Raw genomic sequence first — 25,823 nt, 5'->3', positions numbered from 1 at the left:
AAGCGGCGCACTATAGCAGTGCGCCACCGGGCCGGCCCCATATTTTTTATTTATTTTATTTTATTTATTTATTTATTTATTTGTCCTTTTTGAGACCGGCCGCACTGCGCTCAGCCAGTGAGCGCTGTGAGTGCACCGGTCATCCCTATATAGGATCCGAACTCGCAGCGGGAGCGCTGCTGCACTCCCAGCGCCACACTCTCCCGAGTGCGCCACGGGCTTGGCCCAATATGTATTCTTTTAATTGGTATATGTTTCAGTATGTTTCCATCTGTTGTAGCATGTATCAGTTTTTCATCCTTTTTTATTGCCAAATAATATTTTATTTTATGGATAATACCACATTTTATTTATCCATTCGTCAGTTGGTAGACATTTGGGTTGTTTCTGCTTTTTGACTATTATGAATAATGTTGTTATGAACATTCATGTACAGGTTTTTGTGTGGACATATGTTTTCAGTTCTCTTGGGTATATACCTAAGAGTGGAATTCCTGGGTCTCATGGTAACTCATGTTTAACATTTTGAGGAACTGCCAAACTATTTTCCAAAGTTGCTATACTATTTTACAATTTGGTCAGTAACTTTAAGTGTTTCAGTTTCTCCACATTATCACCAGTGATTGTTATTTCCTCTCTTTTTAATTTTAGTCATTCTGATGGCTGTGAAGTGGTATCTCATTGTAGTTTTGATTTGCATTTCCCTAATGACTAATGATGTTGAGCATCTGTTTATGTGCTTATTGACTATTTGTATATCTTCTTTGAAGAAATGTCTATTCAAATCTTTTGCCCATTTTTTAGTTGAGTTATCTTTTTACTGTTGAATTGTGTTTTTATATATTCAGGATATCAGTCCTTTATCAGATATATGATTTGTAAATATTGTCATTCTGTGATTTGTCGTCTGACTTTCTTAATGGTGTCCTTTTTTAAATACAAAGGTTTTAATTTTGATAAAGTCCAAGTTATGTATTTTTTCTTTTGTCTCATGCTTTTGGTGTCATATCTAAGAAACCATTTTCTAATTTGATATCATGAAACTCTTATGTTTTCTTTTAAGGGTTTTGTAGTTTTAACTCTTGCATTTAGGTCTATGATCCATTTTTAGTTAATGATTATGTGTGTGTGAGGTAGGTCCAACTTCATTCTTTTGCCTGTTGTCCTAGCACCATTTGTTGTAAAGGCTATTCATTTCCCCCACTGAATTGTCTTGACACCCTTGTTGAAAATCGTGTAGTTATCTTTTAACTTTTCACTCGATATATTCAGTAAGTTTAGATCAAGTAAAATTTACTAAATTCTCTTCTCTGAACATCTTATTATGAAAAATTTCAAATGTACAGAGAGTTAGAGAATAGTATAATAAACACACATACACATGGCACCTTGATTTAGTAATTAATATTTTCGCACATTTGCTTCATACACATGCACACACACACACATTTAGTTTAAGTACTTTAAAATTACTGAGACCTGACATTTCACACTAAAATACTTTAGAGTGTTACCTAAAAGCTAAGGAGATTTTCCTACTTAATTTCAATACTATTGATACATCTAATTTCAATATATTAACACATCTAATACTATTAATTCACATCTAGAATTATCAATAGTTCCCTAATATCATCTAAAATACCTACTCCACACTCAAATTTCCCTAATTGTCTTACTAAAATGCTTTTGTAGTTCTTTTGTTTAAGCCAGAATCCACTCAAAGACCATTGCATTCAGTTGTGATGTCTCTTATGTCATTCGGAGAAGCAAATGATCTCCCCTCCCCCCCAATGAATTCAACTTGTTAAAGAGACAAGTATCCTGTAGCATTTCCTACCTTCTGAATATGTTTGACTGTGTCTTGATGTCATTTACCCTATTTCTCTATCTCCTGTTATTTCATATAAATTGGATGTTAGGTTTAAAAGACTGATTAGATTCCAGTTAAATTTTTTTACAAGAATACTTTATAGATGTTGCTACATATTTTATATTGCATCAGGGGACACATAAAAGTCTAGTTTCCTCATTCGTAGTATGCTAAAATTGAGTACTTGGTTAAGAGCCTAAAAACCTGATCGTTCCATTATAAAGTTGTGTTTTTTGTTGTTGTTTTACTTTTCCCTTGAACGAGTCATCTGTGGGTTGATATATTCAGTAAGTTTTGATAAAGTAAAATCATTCTTTTTGATACTCAAAATGTGTCTTAACTTTGGCCAGTGGGAGAGCTATTAAGTTGGTTCTTTTGTTATAATTCCATTAGCTTTTGAAAGTTTCCCTGTATTCTGGCACAACAAGATGGCCCAGGCTCACTTTATGTATTCCTTATCCCAGACCTGGAATCAATTATTTCTCCAAGGAGCCCTGATACGTGCTAGTGGACAATGATATTAGAGACCAAAGTCTAGATGTTAGGAATTTTCAGTTGATTCTTTCAGAAATTTCTCAGGAAGTAGTTGATAAATGATGTAGTTCTAATTTCCCTTTTTAAATATCTATAGCTTATTTTTTTGTCTTTTGCTTTAGATAAAATTTCTAAAATGATATTTGTTAGTCTTTATGCTGTTCCATAATTTATGGCTGTGCCTCTAGTGTTTAGTATGAGGTAGGATTTCAGTTTGAGATAATCATCTTTATTTTTGTATCCTAGTCCGGGTTTACTAGCATTTTTTGAAATGATCTTGTTTGCATTATTGAAGTAATGAATTACATTAATAGGTTTCTCAATACAGAAGCATTTCTGAACCCTGATTCAGTTCCTGGTATATCATTCTTTTCACTCTACTGCTGATTGCTTTGCTAGTATTTTATTTACAATTATTAGTCGAAATCCCATATTGCTTTGGAGAAACAAGTCACTGCTCTTACACTCACTTGGAGTATGCCACATGCCATTGCATTTCCAAGGGTCTGCCCTAGTAACTTCTAATTTAGTATTTGAAATCACTGTTTCTATTGTCAAGGAAGTCTTGATACACATGGTATTATCTTTTTCACAAAGCAGTCATGCAGCAGTTACCTGATGTACTGTTTCTTAACTAAACTACTTTAGAATAGTTTTAAATTTACAGAAAATTTTCAAGAATACTACAGAGAGTTCCCATATATTTCATATCCAGTTTCTCCTATTGTTAACATCTTACATTATATTGTGGTACATTTGTCACAACTAATGAATCAATATTGATACATTGTTATTAAAGTCCATACTTTATTCAGATTTCCTTAGTTTTTGCCTTATGTCCTTTCTCTCTTCCAGAATCCCGTCTAGGGTACCTCATTACATTTAGTCATCATGTCTCTTTAGGCTCTAAGATGTTAGGCTGTGATGTTTCTCAGACTTCACTTGTTGTTGATGACATTGACAGTTTTGAGACATACTAGTTATATATTTTGTAGACTGTCCTTCAATATACATTTAGTCATCATGTCTCTTTAGGCTCTAAGATGTTAGGCTGTGATGTTTCTCAGACTTTACTTGTTGTTGATGACATTGACAGTTTTGAGACATACTAGTTATATATTTTGTAGACTGTCCTTCAATTTGTTATGTGTTTGGGGGAAGTAAAGTGCCATTCTCATTATATCATATCAGGGGTATAGGCTATGAACATGACTTGTCACTTATAATGCTAACCTTGATCACTTGGTTGAGGTAGTATTTGTCAGTTTTCTCCACTGTGAAATTACTCTTTTTCCCCCTCCTTCCTATACGGTACTCTTTAGAAGGAAGTCTTTATGCAAAGCCCAGTTAAAGGAGTCAGGAGTTATGCTGAACCCCCTTGAGGGATAAGTATCACATAAATTATTTGTAATTCTTTGTATGAAAGATTTGTCTATTCTATCCCATTTATTTATTTATTTATTTAATCATTTATGTATGCTAGTATGGACTCCTGGTTATTTATTTTATACTTTGGGTTATAATCCAGTAATATGTTATTTATTTTGTTGCTCAAGTTATTCCAACTTTAGCCAATGGAAAGTCTTTCAATTGGCTCTTCTGTTCCTTTGCCATACCCCCCCTTATTTGTTTTTTAAACACTTCCTTATTTTCTGGCACTATAAAATGATCTGGGCTCATGTATTCCCTGTTCCAGTCCTAGAATCAGCCATTTCCCCAAGGAGCCCTGATTAATGTACTTTTGATTCATATAGAGGATGACTGCCCACCTCTTTGAGGTGCCTTCTAGGACCCACAAAAATTTCATTTTTGTACTCTGTGTACCCTGTATTTTAAGACAGAACATTCTAAGTATACTGAAAAATGTGTTGAAAATCTATGCAACCATTTTTACATTATGTGCTAACAAATAGACAGACTTTACTCTCTAGAATTTTCTTCAATGATAAACCTATGATTGATTTGTAATTTTCTTTTTTTGCTAAGTTTTGGTATCAAGGTTGTACCATCTTTTGAAATGAATTTATGAAGCTTTCCAGCCTTTTTTTATTCCATAGAATAGTTTAAATGTCAAAACAATATATTTATGTTTTTAGATTGAAAATATAGTAGAATCACAAAAGATAATACATGTTTACTATATAAAATTTAGAAAATTCATGTAAACAAAAGAAAAAAAGAAAAAGAACTTAAAATTTCACCAGGCTTACATCATTCCACAGGTTAATATATAAAGTGCTTATGGAGTAATTCCTGATATACTTTTAAGAACTTCTTAAATGTTACCTATTTTTCATAATAATGATAACAGTAACAACAGTTGTTGAGCTTTATATTGTGTGATGATAAGTCTCTGAACTCACAGTCAGGGAACCTAGATTCTTTTTTTTTTTTTTTTTCTTCCTTTTTTTGTCTTTTTTCGTGTCCGGCAACGGACCACAACCCTCAGTGTCGCGCCCATACCGGACCGGGACCGGCAATGGGATCGCAACCCTCGGTGCTGCGCCCGCCCCTTGCTCAGCCAGTGAGCGGGAACCGGTCTGTATGTGGGATCCGAACCCTCGGCGGGAGCGCCGCCACGCTCCCAAGCGGCGCACTGTAGCAGTGCGCCACCAGGCCGGCCCAGGGAACCTAGATTCTAATTCATGTTCTATGCCTCACTTTTTGTGGGCCTAGTCTGCAGTACTAGAATAGATATCTAAAGTCTCTGCTGGTTCTAGGTTTGCATATTTTATTTCACACAAAAATAATTTCATTGCTTTATTTGAAGTATGCCACCAGGTATCACTTATATCATGCTTTCTGTTGTCTCTTTTTTGTGTCTTGTGCCACCATGTGGTACCTTCTTTGCTCCCTATATCCCCTCTGCCTGGCTCATGTCTGCCTTTCTGGACTCTTTTCACTCTACTTTCTGACTGTCGAGGCTCAGTGGTGGTGTCCTGGATGATGTCCTGTAGTTTAAGAGTAAAAGTAAATAAAACAGTGGGACTAAAGTATGTACAGTCCAGCATGATTAAACCAATATTTTGAGGGTAATCAAATATAAAATACTATGTAGAGATATTTGAATTTTTAAATTCGGAGAAAGAAAGGTAGTACAGTGTTTTTCTTGATAGTCATACAAGTAGAAATAAAAACTTATGTTTATGTAGGTCTTTACTTTAAACTTTGTGTAGATTTTACTTTTACTCATTTATTCCTGATAAAAATCCGTGAATTAAGTGGTTTTGAAGAAACTCAGTTTCAAGGAGATGAAATGATTTAAGGTCACATAGCAAGTGGCAAATTTAGAAATAAAAACTAATTCTTGTTTTATGTGTAATAGCCAGTGTTCTTTAACCGCACCATACTTGCATATAGAAAAAATATTTTATATATTTAGACATTTCTCAATTTATGTAGCTCTTTCTGTGTTAAAATATAAGCATTTGAAGATACACACATAAAAGCACAACCTCCTATGATTTGGAATATTAATATTATTTGGGGGATAATGTTAATAGTGCAATATCAATTTGTTGAAATATAACAACTTGAGAGAAAAAGTCTAAGGATTCTTTTGAATTTTGGTAAAGGAGAGACAATGAATGCCATTCAAACTTGAAGTCAGACTGTTAGTCCAGGTAAAGACTCCACTTTTGCAGTGCCATTGAGTGCTAGCAGGTGGCGTGAGTGTACCACACAACTGTTTCTGAACTATTTATGATTTCTGGCATAAATTGTATCTAGTTTTTGAACATTAAAATATTAATATGAATATGAGTTTTAAAGCAGTTACAGTAATGATCAGCATTGCTGCCACTTTTTATTTTTGACCACGTCTTACATAAAAAGCTAGAACACTTAAGTTTAAATAATTTTTTAACTTGTGGTTTAACATTGTTACGATTTTATTGAAAGGAGTTTTTATTTTGGCCTCTGGCCAGTATGGGGATCCAAACCCTTGATCTTGTTATCAGCATGATGCTTTACCAAGTGAGCTAACCAGCTAGCCATGGAGGGAGTTTTAAAAGGAAAAATCACCACATTCTCACTATCCTAATGTAAAAACAATTTACTTTTCTTTCTGTCTCTGTGTACATACATATGTGCATATATTTGCCTAACTAGAATCATAGTGTAGCTACATTTTATTATTTTCTTATAGTTGGCTTATTTTACTTATTAAGCTGATAATCTGGTTGTTGATAACCTCTACTCCAGAAGACTCTGGTAATTCACATTGTCTGCAACTTATGAACATTCTATTGGATTGATCCTTAATACTCAATATTTGTACAATTTGAGTTCTTTTTCTCTTTTTTCTAGTTCAAATAAAATTCACGGTGCTTTAAGAAATATATATATATCCTCCCTTTTAAAATGTATGTATTTATTCAGCAAATAGTGTTGCATGCTTTTTAAGTGCTAGGACATTGCCAAGAACAAGGTGGACATCATTCTTGCCCTCATGGGTTTGCAATTCAGTGGGAAAAATGGGAAAATAAATAGGCTACTATGCTGTGGTGTCTTGAGGAAAGTGCAAGGTTTCTGAAGCTAGAGAGAAGGACCATATGGGATTTCAAAATCCTGTTTAGCATTTTTCCTCTTCATGCAGTTACAACTCTTTCTTATTCTTAATGCTCTCCATGGAAAATTAATCTATGCTTTACCTTATTTAACTGTATTTTATAGTCTAATGTAACCTGTTTTCCTATGTCAAATCCATTCATCTGTAGATAATACTTTCAGCCCATGCCATAAATCTCTGCAAATTAAAAAGTGTGTTTATTTAGTCCAGCATTTCCCAGAATATTTCTTAAGGAAGACTAATTCTGTGAACTGTTCCTTGAAAAGTAGTGAGGTCAAACAAATTTGAAAATCATTACATACCTACCTTCCATCTTGAAATATCAAGGTGCTTTTTTAGCATATTGCCTGTTCTAAGAAATACTGCCGTAAAGAACCCAGTTGAACTCAGTATTTTCTAAATGTATTCAACAGAAATAGCTTTTTTAAAAAAATGCTTTCCCACTGCTTCATTTGACTTGCCAAAAAAAAAAAAAAATCTTTTTGCCGTCTGTGGAATTAGTTTAACATTTTAAAAAATGTTGAGCTGAATTATTTCAGATGTTTTTATTCTTCTCCGATGCTATAGTCCAGCCTCCATGAAATAGCTATAGCTTTTAAAAATAAATGTCCCCAAGCTAATTGCAATGATATAGGTCTCATAATTACATGGTAAAAAAATTCTTACAGCCTTATGTTTTATTCATTTATTTCTGTATTCCAGTTTTACTGACAGTAATTGAGTTTAATTTTTTAGTGGTACTTATAAGCAGCATAATTTCATTTATTTAAGAAAGTAACTGCTACCTCCATATAGAAAGGAGTTTGAAAGTTTTCTTTTTAGTGGGTTTAATGTTAACATCATAACATTGCTACTTTTTAAAATTAAATGAAGTATATGAAGTAATTTTTTCAAATAATTTTTTTTTGGTATTTTTAAGGTTAAACTTTCCAGTTTGAATTTAGATGATCACGCAAAGAAGAAATTTATTAAACTTGTAGGAGAGCGATACTGCAAGACCACAGATGTACTTACCATCAAAACAGATAGGTAAACAAAAGTTCAGCAGACCAGTCATTGTGCATTTCTTTATCGTCTTCCAATCGCCTGGCAGTCCTTTTTTAAAAAATTACCTTGAAGATAGGGGAAGCCTTTTATGTCAACTTATTATGTCAGAGAAGTTGTCTAATTCATATTTATGATATCTTCCCACTAGCCTGCTGTTGCTGTGATCTTTATGTACATAGAGAGGCTTGCTTAGCTAAGTTATCATTATTTTTAATCTTGATTTTAATATATCTGTGTGTATAAATCTCAGGGAGATGTTAGAAGAAGACAGAAATATGATTTGCTGGTGATGAAGGATTAAACAGGTTTTTACAAAGGCAAAGTATGTAAAAATCTTATAGTTCAAAATTAAAAGTATTAAATTACATATGTGGAAATTTATCAAGACACTTTTGTAAATAAGCAGAATTTCAGAGTCAGAGTAGAAGTTTGTAAAAGGAGTATTAAGTTTATCGTATATGAATTTTTATAAATTAGGTCATTTTCATTTGAGGTAAAAAAAGGTTGTTGGTATGTTTTTACTAAATGCTTGTTTTATTTTTAGAATTATACTTGGGCTGTGTCTAAATTATCTCAAAATACTAAAAACCTGCCTTCAGAGAAAAGTGAGTGGGCAGATCTTTTCTCTCCTATCCCAGTTTCAAAGCATTTGGAGGTGTCAATATCAATTAAGGCTTATATCATGATTCTTAGTGGTGGGAAGAAGGAACAGGACCCACATGCAGAGATGGCAACAGTGTGGAGGCAGAGAAGGCTTGGGAAATACAGTGCTTGATTATTACCATATGGGGGAAAATAGATTTGAAATATATTAGGAAATAGTTCTTTTACTGTCTCTAGACAATGTACGATAATATTGCATTTTGAGTTTGTGCAACTTAAAAAATACCTTTAAAATGTTATTGTTTGAAATTCTGTAAGTATCCAATGTTTTTTTCCTAGGTTTACAAGTATTAGTGTGTATATATGTTTTATAGTAACAACTCTTTAAAGTAAACTACTATTAAATAAATGTATGTATAGAGTAAGCAGGGTATAGCTGAAGTCATTTGTTATATGATGGTTTTATTTTATATTTAAAGAAGTTGGAAGTAATTGTTTTGTATATTATTTTATTACCCTAAAAGCTTAACATGTATGTAAAAGTTTTGCCTAATTTAGGTTATTAGTTTCATTTTAAATATAGCAGCAACAATACAGCATTATTTAGTGTAGCTCATTTTTTAAAAAATCAGCTCTGGGGAAAATCAAGATGAACGTTCAGGTTAGCATCTATTACCTCTTTTTTAAATGAACTCATCAGATATAGTCATGCTGTACAGCAGATTCTTAGTGCTGAGGTGGTGAAGGGAACTTGGATTGGACACAATCATATTAAAATAGCATAAAGCTATTATTATATACAAATAACTCCATTAATGATGAAAGCAAGGAGATATTCTAAATAAAGATAAAAATAACACCAGTGTTCAATATCCTCAAGTAATGAACTACATAGACCATTCTTATTCTAAGAAAAACACATTTTAAAGCAGAGAAGGAATACCTGGAAATGTTATCTTCCGTGTTTAGTGTATTGTATAGTTTGCAAATTATTCTGTATATTTAGTTTTTAGAATTTTGACTTCCCTCCTCTTTCTCTTTTAAAGGTGCCCATTAAAGAGACAGAATTATGATTATGCAATGTATCTACTAACAGTTTTATACCATGAGTCTTGGGTAAGTGTGCATGAATGTTTAATGATTTGTCAGTGTAATTTAGATGTTAACTTCAGTTGAGTATTTTGTGAACCACTGAATAATATAAGCATGTATGAAATGTCGTAGGTAGTTCCTACTGATATTAAAGGTGAGAATCTTGAAATAGATTATTCAGTCTACCTCAGGACCTTATTGAAATCATATGCCTAAAATACCTTTAAAATTCAGAGTTTTTTACTTTGGCTGGAAAGTTTATAGTTTTTTACTTTTTTTGTTTGACTTTGGGGGAAAGTTCTCAGTTATGGAAGAGTAATCATCATCTGTATAACTTGAGAATTTATAAATCATCCCGTTTTTCAAATACACTACAGAACAAAGCTCTAAAACTTTGTAGGAAGGTATTTTAAATGTTTATTAAAATTTTTAGTTAGCACGTAGTCTTCTGTGTGAACATTTGACTGTTATACATTAGGGACAATTAAGGGCAATTAATTCAAATAGTATTAAAATATTCTTGTCTGAATTTATTGAGTTTTAGTATAAATATATAAATTTGTAAGGAACATTTTGCTGTACTTGAGCATCACCTCATCTGATTTAAAGTTGGTAACCAATATGTTTAGGTAACTCAGTGTTTTAACTTTTATTTTTAAAAATTACAATAATTTTAGGTGTACATGGAAATTAAATTTGTTGTAGCTTGCCCAACATAGGCAGGGAACTCAATAGCATTTCATGTTAGTAACATTTTAAGTAATAGAGATAGCTAGTGAGGGGGGTCACTCTTCAGATGCTCAAAGGACTTCATATGAAAGAGAGCTTAGATTTACATGACCCTTAGAAACACAACAAGGTGGAAGCAACAGTGAGACTTCAATTCACTGGGTGAGAACTGTCTAAGAGAGCCATCCAAAGAAGCAGTGGACTGCTGTGATAGGTAGCCAGTGTTCCAGCCATGGCCACTTAGGAGAGATATGATAAAAGAAGCATAGTCCTTGGATAGGTGGTTGCATTAGATGGCTATTGGATCTCCTTCCAGCCCCGAGAAACTGTGATTCTGTGAACACATGCAGCTGCTCTCTAAACTGCTCACAGCATTTCATTGATATTAATAATAAAACAGTTTAACGCAAGAGGATGAGTGGGAAGTGAAAGAAAAAAACTTTATTGTGGGGCTAGTAAAGAACAAAAAGTAGCTGGTAGCTTTTCTCTTCTTTTGAGGTATTCTCATTATCATAATTCATCTGAATTTTCTAGTTCCTGGCTTCAGGAGCAACATCATAATAGCAGTTAATCTTCCTTTCCTGTTGATTGATTTTAGAAATGCCTTTGCCTTAAGTTAAATTAAGTTCCCTTTTGAACCAGCAATATGGCTGAATTAGCTACAGCTCTATGGCTGCTGGCTTAAAGAGTTAATAACAACAATAAAAGCCATCCAGTTTTGAGTTTCTTATTTTACCAGCAGAATGTAAAATGAATTTTCCCCAAAGGAAATGATAGGTATAAATAAATTCAGTGAAAGTTGACTTACTGATTTCTCTCTGTGGTTCCATGACATAGAATCCAAACAAGCTTGTATTCTAGATTCACGCAAGAAGCCTTTGATTTTTAATGCTAGTTACTTTGACGCCAGGATGAGTGGCCACTTACAATTGTCCTAAACAGACATAAAGAATTTCTTTATTAAAATTGGCTCTTGGTCCTTTCCAAACAAGTATCATCAGTGAAGCTTTAAGAGAATGTATTTTTAATGCTAGTTACTTTGACGCCAGGATGAGTGGCCACTTACAATTGTCCTAAACAGATATAAAGAATTTCTTTATTAAAATTGGCTCTTGGTCCTTTCCAAACAAGTATCATCAGTGAAGCTTTAAGAGAATGTAGATGAGCTGTGAAATTTTGCAGAGCTGCTGGAACAGAATTTTTGTTCATTGGAATCAGTTTTTCCTTCACCAGTAAGGAATTCATACTTGAAACTGATGTTAAGTCTGGCTAGTTAGCTCACTTGGTTATAGCATGGTATCTTTAACACCAAGATCAAGGGTTCAGATTCCTGTATTGACCAGTTGCCAAAAAAAAAAAAAAAAATGAATCTGATGTTACCACCTGATATTTAATCAGATATTTAGAGAGCTCCCATTTTAATCCATTGCTTTATTTTTTATAGGCTGACTTTGAGCATTTAATATGCAATATGTGCTTCCCTTGGCTTTTTAACCTTTCCATGGAGATTACCTCTAAGTAGCACTGAAAGGAAAGTAGTTGGTAGTTTTATGTAGCACATAGTACTAAAACCTCTCTGAAAAAGTATTCATCTAGACTTCCGTATAAGAATGTTTCTGTTGTGTACTATTCAAAACAGTTGAACTATAGACTTCAATAAGCATAGACTTCATGAAGCATAGGTTTCAGACATAGAGGCTTAGTAGTGCTTCAAAGAACTATTATTTCAGTGCTAGAAAGGTGATAAGAGACAAATATACACTAGACCAGTTATCTTTCAGCAGATTAAAGAAGCAAAGAGACTTGGGGAAATTTGGTTTAATATTTCAGTATTATATATTGTTAGCATAGAAGTGAATTGTTTTAACCATTGGAGCCATGCTGACCTGGATTTGAATCCCAGTTCTGTTACTTACAATCTGTGTAACCTTAGTCAACCATTTAACCTCTGAGGCTCAGTTTTCTAAGGGTCTTTGGATGCATCAGGGAGAATTTACATTAAGTGGCAAATAGTGGGCTCTCAGTAAGTGGCTATCAATATTAATAACACTGAAATGAAGAAAGATTTTTTTTTCTTAAAATTTCAGCCTCATTTATTGTATTCCTGATTTCTGTATGCAGATATATTTACTTTGACAGAGTTTATACAAGTAAAGTCAGATCTGTACTCTGCTATATTTGCATTTTTAAAACATGTATCCTACTCAAAATTTGACATAACCGATAATAACAAAACTTCCTAAATTTTAACTTTTGTTGCATGGTATTCTTTAAACCTTCCACAAGTGGTTAGGTTAAAAAATGATCAAATGAAACAAGAACGACTTGCACAAAAGATAGCATAAAACCCAAACATTTGCTTTAGAAACTGTAGAGATCAGAAATCAAATTCAAAGATTCTTAGATGGTTTCGATATTGAATTACTAATGGTTGTTTTCTTAAAATTTAAATTTTTAGCTATCTTATTTGGATTTCACGATAGTGCCAGAAATATATCTAGCTTTGTAATAAAGTGGTTCTAAAAAGTTATATAACAAAAATTTCAAAAAGTTACGAATAAAAAATTTTTTAAAGTTGGATAATTTTACACTCACTAAAAGAGTTCATTATGAAAGGGAACCTTATTGCAACTATTTCTGATTAAAAATGAAGAATCCTTTTGCAGAGCCATAATCACCATTTAATCCGTTGGATTTATGAGTTCGTTGTGATTGTGTATATATGCTCAGATACATATGTATTTCCAGGTTCTATCAGAGACCTTTGAACGTTGTTTGCTCTTTCTTGCATTCAGCCACTAATTTAGTTCTTGTGTACAAGGGTATAACTTTCCTGTTTCATCCCTTTTTCATATTAATGTTAGAGTATTTGTTCTATAAAACAAATCTGTTATATCACATTCCTTACAAAATCCTTCAGTGGTTCCCTGTTACCTAGGTAAAGTCCAAACTCCTTAGCATGTCATTCACAGCAATTTGCCACCTCATTACCAGCTACTCAGGAAGTATAGGTTATGTACCCTATACCTCAGCCACAATGAACATAATATGTTCTTTCATAACTTTGCATATGTTATTCTCTTTGTTTATAATTCTTTTTTTGATTTGATCAGCCTTGCAGATTCCTATGAATCCTTCAATATACCTCAAATGTAACTTCTCTGAGATGTTTCCTGTCCATCTTTTTTCCCTCCTCCAGTTAGCATTCCTTTTATTGCTTTTACGATAATTGCGTACGTACATGTCTGCCTGACCCCGTTAGACAGTGAAATCACTGAGGCAGGGACTGTATCTTTCATTCAGCTTTATATTCCCAGCATCTAGTGTCTGGCATATTAGCATTCCGTAAATGTGTTTTAAAACTGATCTAAGTTGAATTAAATTTCTTGACATATTCAGTTAAAGATTTAACTTTTGTAGGTGAAGAATTGGCAGTATTTTTTTTTCACTTTTTATTCGTTATTATTATTTGCCTCTTCCTATTTTTTATGATTTTGAAATTACTTGGTATTTATTTTTAATGGGTAACTTTTCTTTCGTACAGCACAATGCCTTACTTGTAATCATGAGAAGTGGAATATTACTGTGATTCATGTCTTAGGCAAAGGGAGTTGTAAATAAGATGGTAGGAGGTAACAAATTTGTATGCTTAGTGGAGCAGATATTGCTTTGCCTTCTGTTACATCAGAATACACTGACCATTACATGAATTAGCTACTATATGTTTTTCTTTGTATTGAGTTTATACTTACAAGGGAAAAAAAGATGATAGATTCAAATTAAGCTATTGTTTTGTTCTTTTAATATTATTTTCATCATGTCTCTGTGTTCCTTAGAACATGTTCTGCCAGTAGCAAGCAGTGTGGTTGTGGGCAAATTATTCAATTGCTCTGCGCTTCAATTTCCTGGTTTGTAAAACAGATGATAATAGTACTAACTCATAGGGTTGTTGTGAGGGTTGAATGAGTTAATACACATAAGGCACTTAGCATAGTGCCTGGCATGTAGTGAGTGTTCTAATAGCTGTTCAGCCTCATCCCATGCCACTTTCCTGTCACTGGCCTTCATTCACTTCCTCGAATGTTCTAAGCTCTTTCGTGCATCAGGGCCTTCGTGGATGCTGTTTCCTGTACTGGGATTGTACTCTTCGTCAGACTGGCTCCTACTCAACTTCAGGTCTACCATTAGACTGAGAATTCTATAAGAACACACTTTTCTGCCACAGTAGTTGTGCAATAAATACTTATTGCATGAATGAATAAATGAATAATCGAGCCAACTGGAAAAGAGAACAGGATCAGATGGACTGAAAAGTTGCTTCTTCTAGGCTTGTGATCAGGGCAGTTTCTCTCATTGCAAGCAGGGAGGAAAAGAGAGGCCATATGTTTATGTGCTTGTGTGTGCATCTGTGTATCTGTATTATATACATACTTATAAATTAAATAATGAAATTATAAATGTTTAATCGGCATAGTATTAAAATAGGAGTCTACAAGTTAATCGAACTCTTTGCCTAAATGATGATCAACTTGAGCTTACAGTGGTATTTTTAATTGCCCCCAGTAATTTGAATATGCTGTTGTTTGTGCTTTAAAATGAATACATTCCAACCACACTTCAAAAAAAGAAACTCTTAAACAAGTGAACACTTCAATGCCGAGTCTGATTTTAGAAGCTAAAAATTTGAGAGTGACTATAAGAGTACCAAATTGTGAATAAAATTTAATCATAACAGTGTATTTAAAAAATGAATGTAGGGCCGAGCCCATGGCGCACTCAGGAGAGTGCGGCGCTGGGAGCGCAGTAGCGCTCCCGCCGCGGGTTCGGATCCTATATAGGGATGGCCGGCGCTCACTGGCTGAGCGCAGTGCGGCTGGTCTCAAAAAAAAAAAAAAAAAAGGACAAAAAAAAAAAAAATGAATGTAGAAGGACCAAGTGTTACCAGTATTGATTAACTATCTTTGGGTGATAGAATTATAGATCATTTTTTTCCTTCTACTTTTTAGTAACTTCCATCTTTTCTATGAAGATGTATATAAAATTAAACCTGCTCACTGTATCGGAATTCAATTCTGTATTATTATCCCTTTAGTATTAACTAACCCCCTATTTTTAGAGGTCCTGAATAAGACAGTTAACTTTTTGCTGATGGACATTGAAGTTAATAAAAGTGTTGAAAAGGGAAACTATTGCAAAAGGCCATCTTAAGTCTATAAATATAAAAATTGTATTTCAAAACTGTTACTTTTAAATATAACTTCTTGGAAAGATACTGCTTATTTATAAATAGTACCAAGCCATCTTAACTGCAGAATTTCTAACTGGGATGTATCATGTTTCTAGAAATGTCTGCTATATGTTAACTCTAAAAGGATTAAATTGAACTATTTTTGTCCTTTGCCTCTTCCTTCCTCATTCTGTATCTTCTCCCAGGTGATGTAAATTATCATGTATGTACTGACAGTTCTAAACACTTTCTATCCCCAGCCTCTCCTGAGTACTCTGCATTAGTTAAGAGCCCCTTGTTGCAAGTCATAGAAACTCACTCAAGGTAGCTTACACAGAAAAGATACAAGGGCAAGGATGCTATGAATTGCCGGAAATGGGCAGGAACAGAAACTAGGACAATGTGAGGGTTCTTAGTCTGCGGGCTTTATTTCTTTATAGGCAACTGCCTCATTTTTTCTCTCTGTAGACTGATCTACTCTCCTCCTCCAGTCTAAATATTAGAAAGCATGACACTGACTATTTCAGAATTTATAGGACTAGCCACCCAGGAGCAGGGGTTAAGGAGAGAGACAAACTAAAATAAGCTAAATTCTCTCTTTGGATTCAAACTCCAAGAGAATTACTCTGCTTCAGTCAGGCTTTGTCCAGTAACTGTGGCCAGATGGGAAATGATACATACCAGGGAAACATAGCTGCCAGGAGCCAGTAATCTGCACACAGGAATTGAGGCTGATAGATTTAACAAATGAATAAACTAACCTAGGTTAAGCTCTTGTGAATCAAAACACCAGCAAGTTAATAATGGTATTGTGGGTATAGTTTTTAAAATAGTCCTTATTTTTTAAAGAATAATACTAATATATTATGGATGAGATGGCATAACATCTGTGATTTCCTTCAAAATAATTCAATGAGGGCATAGGAAGGGGGTAGAGGGTAGAGGCTTATATGAAACAAGACAGGCCGTGAGTTAATTGTGGAAGCTGGGTGATGGTAAGTGGATGCTCGTTGTGCTATCCTCTTCACTTTTGTGTACTTTTGAAATTTTCTCTAATGGACTTTTTAAAATCACTTAAACAAAACTATTTAGTAGAGTTAATAGTCTCATGTAAAATAATTCGCTTATAAATTGAATTAATTTTGTTCCAGTATCACTATTACCGTGTTAGAATAACAAGGTGTTTTTTGTTTTAGCCAACTCTGGTCTTCATTTCAGCCAAAGGGAAATTTCAGCAGTTGGTTAATATGAACAAGCCAATGTACCTTTTTCTAAAATGTTTGGATATGAAAACAGTTAGCTAGGGTGTCCTCGAGATGTCCAGCTTCTCTTAGTACTACCCAAGCACATAGTAGTTTCTCAGTAAATGTTTTTTGAAAGAATGCCCCATAGGAGTCACAAACCAAAGAGGAGCTTTGTCTATCAAACTGGTTTTTTGCAGTTTATTTATTGAATAAATCTTGTGTTTTTTTCCTGTGGGCTTTCCTGTCATTTGCATTTTGCTGAGTGTATCACCATAATGTAATTTAATGTGTTCCATTGTTATATATATTTCCTTTAAATTGATAGTTGAATCTAGAGGCTTAATCTGATTCTCGTTAGATTTTTTTGGGTAAAACTACTTCATAGTTGGTATTATAGTCTTCCACCAGGAGGTACATGATATCTAATTTTTTCTTTTTGTGAACCTAGCGCTATAGCTTTTTAAGTCAGAAGTCTAAGTGTAGGTTTTTGAAAGTGATAATTACAGGTTTTTACAGTAGCAATAACTACTGTAAAATAAATTTAGGGATTGCCGATTCAGACTAAATTTCCTGTAATCAGTTTTTGCAACCTTTTTTTTTTTTTTTTGATTGGTAAGGGGATTGCGACCCTCAGCACGGTGTTGTCCGCACCATGCTCAGCCAGTGAGCGCACCGGCCATCCCTATATACGATCCGAACCCGCGGCCTCGGCACTACCAGCGCCACACTCTCCCGAGTGAGCCACGGGGCCGGCCCTTTGCAAACTTTTTTAAAAAATTAAACATGTTTATTTCTATAGGACACGTATGAGTTACCCTCCCAGTTTTAGATTTGTTGGAACTTGTTGAATAGATTCACCATAAACCTTAGAGGAGTTAATTACTATAAATAATATAAAGAAGGCTTCAGAATTCATAGTTACAATCTCATAGTACAGATTTGATAACTGCATTATTAAGTAGCTCTGATACATGTAACAATATAGTTTTCTATTGCTCTGTCTTTGAGTTCATTAATCCTGCCTTTTGCTGTATCTAAACTACTTTTATTTTATTTTATATTTTTAACATTTACTTGTACATTTTTGCGGGGTATAGTATGTTTCAGTACATGAATATATTGCACAATGATTCATTTAAGGTAGGTAGCAGGTAGGTAGCATGGTTTTGTACCCATTATTCCACCATTTCTCCTCCTCTCTTACCCCCTCACTCCTCCCAGCCTGTGATAATCATTATTCTACTATCTACTTCTATGAGAGCCACTTTTTTCTTTTAGATTCCACATATGAGTGAGATCATGCAGTATTTATCTTTCTGTGCCTGACTGACTTAACATGATGGTTTCCAGTTCCATCCATGTTGCTGCAAATGACAGGATGTAATTTCTTTTTCTAGCTGAATAGTATTCCATTGTGTTTATAAACCACAGTTTTTTTATCCATTCACCTGTTGATGGGCTTGATTCCATCTCTTAGCTATTGCGATGAACTTCGGTATGCAGGTGTCTCTTCAATATATTGATTTCATTTCCTTTGGGTATGTACCCAGTGGCGAGATAACTGGGTCATAGGTAGATCTATTTTTAGTTCTCTGAGGAACCTCCATGCTGTTTTCCACAATGGCTGTACCAATTTACATTCCCACCAACAGTGTAGGAGGATTCCTTTTTCTTCACACCCTCGCCAGAATTTATTTTCTGTCTTATTAGGAATAGCCATTCTAACTGGGGTGAAATATCTTATTGTGGTTTTAATTTTAATTTCCCTGATGATTAGTGATTTTTAGCATTTTTTCATTTACTTGTTGGCCATTTGTATGTTTTCTTTTGAGAAATGTTTGCTCAGGGGCTGGCCGGTTAGTTCAGTTGGCTGGAGTGTGATGATCCAGGGCCCAAAGATGGACAGGAAAGGCCTCCTGCCCAGATACTGTCCAGGTAACTCCTAGAACTCTATCACAGAGTTTTCCCTCTTATGTGACTCAGTTTCAAATTTCTTTAAGAAATTTCTTTTCAGGTCTTTTGCCTATTTTTAAATTGGATTATTTTTCTTGCTGTTGAGTGGTTTGAGTTCCTCATGTATTCTTGATATTGGTCCCTTGTCAGATGCATAGTTTGCAAATACTTGTGCACCCATTCTGTAGGTTGTCTCTTCACTTTGTTGATCATTTTCTTTGCTTTGCAGAAGCTTTTTAGTTTCATGTAATCCATTTTTTCTATGTTTGCTTTTGTTTCCTGTTCCTCTGAATCTTGTTCAAGAAAGCCTTGCTCAGCCCAATTTAATGAAGTGTTCTCCCTATATTTTCTTCTAGTAGTTTCATAGTTTTGGATCTTAAATTTAAGTCTTTAATCCATTTTGAGTTGATTTCTGTGTATGGTGAGAGATAGGGTCTAGTTACAATCTTCTGCATGTGGATATCCAATTTTCCTAGTACCATTTATTGAAGAGACTGTCCTTTCCCCGCTGTATATTCTTGGCACCTATGTTGGCATGTGGGTTTGTTTCTGGGCTCTCTATTCTGTTACACTGGTCTGTTTGTCTGGTTTTATGCCAGCACTGTGCTGTTTTGGTTACTGTTGCTTTGTAGTATATTTTGAAGTCAGAAAGTGTTTTGCCTTCAACTTGGTTCTTTTTGTTCAAGGCTGCTTTGACAGGGTCTTTTGTGATTCCATACAAATTCTAAGATCAATTTTTCTGTTTCTGTGAAGAATGTCATTGGTATTTTGATGTGGATTATACTGAATGTGTATATTTATGTAGTGTTTACTACAAGCCAGGTGCTCTAAGTACATGGATATTCCTTACTTCTTTTAATTCTCAGCCCTGTGAAGTCAGTTCTTAAAGAGATTCAAGCTGAAGGAACTCACCTATTACGGGAGTAAGTGATGAAGTAAGGATTTAAACTCAGGTCTGGGAAACACCAAAGCCCATGTTAAATACTGTGTTATACCCCTCTCTGTGTGACCTTGAGCAAATTGCAGATATATAGCAGATATATATATATATATATATCTGTAATTCTGGAACCCAAAAAGCTTTGGAAATTGATAGTCTTTTCTTTATTTGAGAAGCTATTTATATTTTTTGTTTATCCCATTTATTATGAATATTCATATATGTTGCTGCCAAAATAGTAATGTGTTAGATTGGGGGAGCTGCTATAGATCCCCTCTGGAGGTGTTACAAAATATATGGTATATGCACTGCATTAAACGTATACTTTCTGCATATTTCTGCATTTTAATTCTGAAATACAAAAAGTTCTAAAATCTAAAAGTTCTGAAATCTAAGAGATTGTGGCCCTCTATTTAACTTCCATAATACTTAGTATCTGTAGAGATGTTAAAATCTATCCTGGTAGTTCTTAATAAAAATTATACTTTATGAAATAATTAATACATTTGAGATACGTTATATATAGTAAATTTGTTGGAATTGTTACTGTCATTATCTTGGAGTTTATATTCAGCTCTGTAGAATTTGAATCCTAAAGCTAGAATATGTAGAAAACGTGATTTTTGCTTAGCTTGTACCTGGAGCCCAATGCTGTGTTGTATTGGTACAGGGTTAGTGAGAAGCCATACCTTTTACAAAGTGTAGTTTGTTTCCCTTCCCAGAGACTGTTTGGAACAGCAGTGGTTTTCTGCAAACTTACATTATCCTGTAGTGCAGGGTTTCCTGACCTTTTCATGTCATTGCACACACAGAAAATTCTTTACTGAGAATGAAGGATGAGGGTGCTTGTGGTTGCTCCTGGCACCACCTGGGCACCTTCAGGGCTGAGGGAATCAATGTCATGGCCCACTATAACATACCTGGGTAAACCAGCAAAGAATTGTAGGTACCAAATGTAAGGAGAAAAGAAATGAAATGTTGAAAATTATTAGTGGATGTACTTTGGTTACTTCTTCTGTGTAGACATCTATATTGACAGTTAAGAAAATTCGGGTAAAACCTGTATGAAACTTCATAATTTTTTTGTTTTTATTTGGCTAGCTGGTATGGGGATCTGAATACTTTTTAAACAGTTGAAGTCTAGACTGCTTGTCTTCTAGCACTCAGGAATGAGATAGAATGACTGTTTTTCCTTACTGCTTTATAAAATTGTACTTGTTAACCTCTTAAATTAAGTATACTTCAACTGTAAGTTAAAATTATGAAGAAACTGTGACATCGTCTTGAGACATTGGAAGCATTTACAAGAGTAGATAGGACCAATGATGTGTTTAATTTAGGGCATATGAATTTTTAAGGGGCTGACATTTATTCCTTAACCAAATATTACAGTAAAAATTAGGTGGGACAGGGTAATTTTATCAGTTATTATTTTTTTAATGTACAAATTCAGAGTTCTGCTGTTGGACATTATTTGCAGCAGGGTTGCGGAGGGGCGCAACAGGAAGTTGTTTCACAATATCCCCATCCCCCCTGCCAATCCTAAAACCCCTACCAGATGAAAAGGGGGCATAGAGTTGATTCTCAACTGGATAAGATATTTCTAGAATATAAACTGGGACATTGTCCCCAGCCATACCCAGTATGAGGAGGTGGGCAAACGTAGGAATTGTGAGTGCAGATCCCCCACTTTGGCTCATGAATTTGGGAGTCAGGTAAGACACCCTGACTTATCTTACTGGTTTCTCTTGAATGTTACTCAGTTTGAAGGATTCAAAGAGGGTTTATTCTTCTTGGGGTTTCTTTGTGGTGGGTAGGGACCCTCATCCTTGGGTATCAGTGACCTGAATGGGATTTGCTGACTCACTGGCATCCCCGATGGCTTGTTTCTGGTTGGTGGGGCTCCTTTTTAGCCTTTGGGGGACACATTTCCAATACTTTTTTCTCTTCATGGAACCTTGTAGTGGGGATAAGGATGGAAGGGTGGCATGGGTAGAATCTTCCCCTGCTGCTTCTTCTTTTTTTTTTTAATTAAATTAATTTTTTTCATTGTACATGTTTATAGGGTACAATTTGTTGTTTCAATACTTGCGTATATTGTATAATGATAAATTAGAATAGTTAGCATATCTATCACCTAAACGTTTGTCATTTCATTGTGGTTATAACATTCAAGATCCTCTTTTCTTGCTATATTGAAATATACAATACACTATTATTAGCTATTGTCACTCTAGAGCACCAGAACTTATTCTTCCTATCTAACCGTAACTTTGTACCAGTCTTCCAGCCTTTCCCATGTCCTCCCCCCTCTCTTTCTCTACCTCTGGTAACTGCTATTCTACTCCCTATTTCTCTCTTTTTTTCTCTTTTTAATTTATTTTTCTTAATTGACCCATGATAATTGTATATATTTATGGAGTACAATATGATATTTGTGTACATTCATACTGTGTGCAGTGATCATATCAGGGTGCATATTATATCCATCACTCAGACATGGTCATTTCTTTGTGTTAGGAACATTGAACGTCATCTAGCTATTAGATACACAGTACTTTGTTGTTAACTGTAGTTTCCCTATATTACTATAGAACACTAGACTCCTTTCTTCCTACCTTTCTATTTTGTGTCTGCTGACCACCCTCTTCCCATCTTCCTTTCCCCTTCTCCCGCACCAGTCTTTAGTAACCACTATTCTACTTTCTCTTTCTATGAGATCAACTTTTTTAGTTTCCACATATGAGTGAGAACATGTGGTATTTCTCTCTCCGTGCCTGGCTTATTTCACTTAACATAATTTTCCCCAATCTCATCCATGTTGCTGCAAATGGTAGAATTTCATTCTTTTTTATGGCTGAGTAATATTCTGTTGTTTTCTTTATCCAATCATCTTTTAAAGGATATTTAGGTTGGTTTCAACTCTTGGCTGTTGTGAATAAAGCTGTGATAAACATGGAAGTGCAGGTATTCCTTTGACCTGCTGATTTCCATTCCTTTGTATATATACCCAGTAGTGGGATTGCTGGATCATAGTCTGTAGTTTGAGAAATCTCCGTACTGTTTTCCATAATGGCTGTACTAATTTACATTCCCATCAGCAACATATGAGGATTCTCCTTTCTTCAAATCCTTGCCAGCATTGGTTATTTTATATGTTTTTTTTTTTTTTTAATTTTTTTTTTGTCTTTTTTCATGACTGGCAACGGATCACAACCCTCAGTGTCGCGCCCGTACCGGACCGGGACCGGCTACGGGATCGTAACCCTCGGTGTTGCCCCCGCACCTCGCTCAGCCAGTGAGCGGCCGGTCTGTATGTGGGATCCGAACCCTCGGCGGGAGCGCCGCCGTGCTTCCCAAGCGGTGCACTGTAGCAGTGCGCCACCGGGCCGGCCCTATATGTTTTTAATAAGGGCTATTCTAGCTGGAGTGATATGATATCTAATTGTGGTTTTGATTTGCATATCTGTGATAATAGTTATGTTGAGCATTTTTTCATATACCTGTTGGTCATTTGTATGTCTTGTTTTGAGAAATGTCTATTCAGTTCATTTGCCCATTTTAGAATCAGATTTTTTTTACTATTGAGTTGTTTGAGTTCTTTGTGTATTCTAGATATTAACCCCTTGCTGGATGCAGAGTTTGCAAATATTTTCTCCCATTCTGCAGGTTGTCTTTTCACTCTGTTGATTGTTTGCTTTGCTATGCAAAAGGTTTTTAGTTTGATATAATCCCATTTATTAATGTTTGCTTTTGTCCCTGTGCTTCTGAAGTATTATTCATAAAATCTTTGCCCAGACCTATGTCCTGAAGTGTTTCCCCTGTGTTTTCTTCTAGAAGTTTTATAGTTTCAGGTATTACATTTAATCTTTAATCCATTTTGAGTTGATTTAGGTTTATGGTGAGAGGGATCTAGTTTCATTCTTTAGCATAAGATCACCAATTTTCCTAGCACCGTTTATTGAAGAGACTGTCTTTTCCCCAATGTTATGTTTTTGTTTCCTTTGTCAAAAATCAGTTGGCTGTAGGTATGTGGATTTATTTCTGAATTCTCCATTCTGTTCCATTGATCTGTGTGTCTGTTTTTGTGCTAGTATCATGCTGTTTTGAGGACTATAGCTTTGTAGTATATTTTGAAGTGAGGGAGTGTGATAATACTCCCCACTTTGTTCTTTTTGCTCAGGATTGCTTTGGCTCCTCAGGATCTCTTGTTCCATATAAATTTTTGAATTGTTTTTTCTAGTTCTGTGAAGTATGTCATTGGTAGATTGATGGGGATTGCATTGAATCTGTAGAGTGCTTGGGTAGTATGGTCATTTTGATGATATTGATTTTTCCAATCCATGAGCATGGGATATCTTTCTTTGTTTTTGTTTCTTTAATTTTTCTAATCAATGTTTTATAGTTTTCATTGTAGAGCTCTTTTACCTCCTTCATTAAATTTCTTCCCAGGTATTTTATTTTTTGGTTGCTATTGTAAATGGGATAGCTTTCTTGATTTCTTTTTCTGCAAGTTCATTGTTGGTGTATAGAAATACTATTGATCTCTGTATGTTGACTTTCTTATCCTTTACCTGCTTCTTGGTGCTCTGTTACCTGTGAGGGGCCTTAGAGTTCTGTCTGCTTAAGGTGGGGTCTCTTTCAAGAGGACATTTCAGAGGTAGAATATTATTTCTAACAGCCTTGCAAACATACTTCTCTTAATTCTTTACCACCTTTAAAAGTCGTTACTCAGAATAGTGAATGATTCTATAATAACCTAGCTCAGAATATTGCTATATGTTAATTTGGAAAGAATGTGACTGGTATTTAGCAGTTTTTTGAACCACGACATATTACTTATTAGCTATGTTATTTGATTTTTCACAGAATGTTACATCTCCATTTAAATCATAAACCTGAATTACATTACTACAAAACCTACCAGTGTTCCCTAGAATAGCGTGATAATAATTTTTGTAAGGAAAAACAAGCAGTAACAAAAAAATTGTTTCCATTATGGGGACAGAAAGTTAAGATAACAAAATTCCAGAATATATGAAGTTATGACTAAAAATCATGTACTGCACACATACTTCACATTTTTAATTTTATTATAGTAAAAATAATGGTCTTTCCTGTCATCCCCAAAAGCATGTTTCAAAGATAAATACAGTCTCCTCTCAACTGTCATTATTTTTAAACTCAGAAATGTGAAATGTTGATGTGTTAGGATTTAGGAAAAAATGAATTTTCTTTATCTGTTGAAAAACAGTATACCTTTATAAATGAAATTTGCAAGGCAGATAAATTGTAAATCATATGGATAGAACTCATTAGTGGTAATAGAGCTTGACTGGGGGGTGTTCATATAATAGAGAGTGCAGCCCTGAAGCTGTTGGTCCAGGTGGATAACAGTGCTGGGTAAGGAGGTCAGTCAGAGTGTACATACAAAAACCAGGGGCTCTCTACATTTTTGTAAACTTCTCTCCCCCTAAAAAACAAAAATAACAAAAATACTTTGTCTTTTATTTCTCAGACTTCAGAACTTGTTTTTTTCTTTCAGAAAACTGAAGAATGGGAAAAAAATAAAACAGAAGCAGACATGGAAGAGTATATATGGGAAAATAGTTCCTCAGAAAAAAATATCCTGGAAACACTTCTCCAAATTAAAGCTGCTGAGAAAAATATGGAAGTAAATAAAGAAGAGCTCCTTGGTACTAAAGAAGTTGAAGATTACAAAAAGGCTGTTGTTAGTCTTAAGAATGAGGGGGATAATGAAAATACCCTTTCTGAGTACAAAGAATCAGTGAAGAGACTATTAAATTTGACATGAATTATGAAATTTTAAAAATCTTGATTTATCAATTTTGTGATATTTGTAATCAATGACTAATTTCATATAAATTGAAAATGTGAAAAAAAACTTGTTTTATGTCAGAGTTAAAATTATTTCATACTAATGTACAGTGGCAACGATTATTCCAAAATTTTCTTATTTATATACTGTGGCAATTAGACTAATTAGAAGA

The 25,823-nt window shown here is 34.4% G+C and overlaps 1 protein-coding gene across 1 annotated transcript in view; it reads left to right on the top strand.

Annotated features, from left to right (window-relative positions):
• The window catches only part of MRPS35 (mitochondrial ribosomal protein S35), a 36,196-nt gene extending 10,373 nt beyond the window's left edge, over positions 1-25,823 (top strand). The window contains exons 4-6 of the mRNA XM_008569426.1: positions 7,897-8,006; positions 9,674-9,743; positions 25,358-25,823. Coding sequence (XP_008567648.1) covers positions 7,897-8,006; positions 9,674-9,743; positions 25,358-25,627 — 450 coding nt within the window. The 3' untranslated portion in view covers positions 25,628-25,823. The remainder of the gene's footprint in view (positions 1-7,896; positions 8,007-9,673; positions 9,744-25,357) is intronic.

This window comes from Galeopterus variegatus, unplaced genomic scaffold (genome assembly GCF_000696425.1).
Source record: "Galeopterus variegatus unplaced genomic scaffold, G_variegatus-3.0.2 Scaffold496, whole genome shotgun sequence".
In the NCBI taxonomy this organism is placed as follows: Eukaryota; Metazoa; Chordata; class Mammalia; order Dermoptera; family Cynocephalidae; genus Galeopterus; species Galeopterus variegatus.
This window is presented reverse-complemented; position numbering and strand designations above follow the sequence as displayed.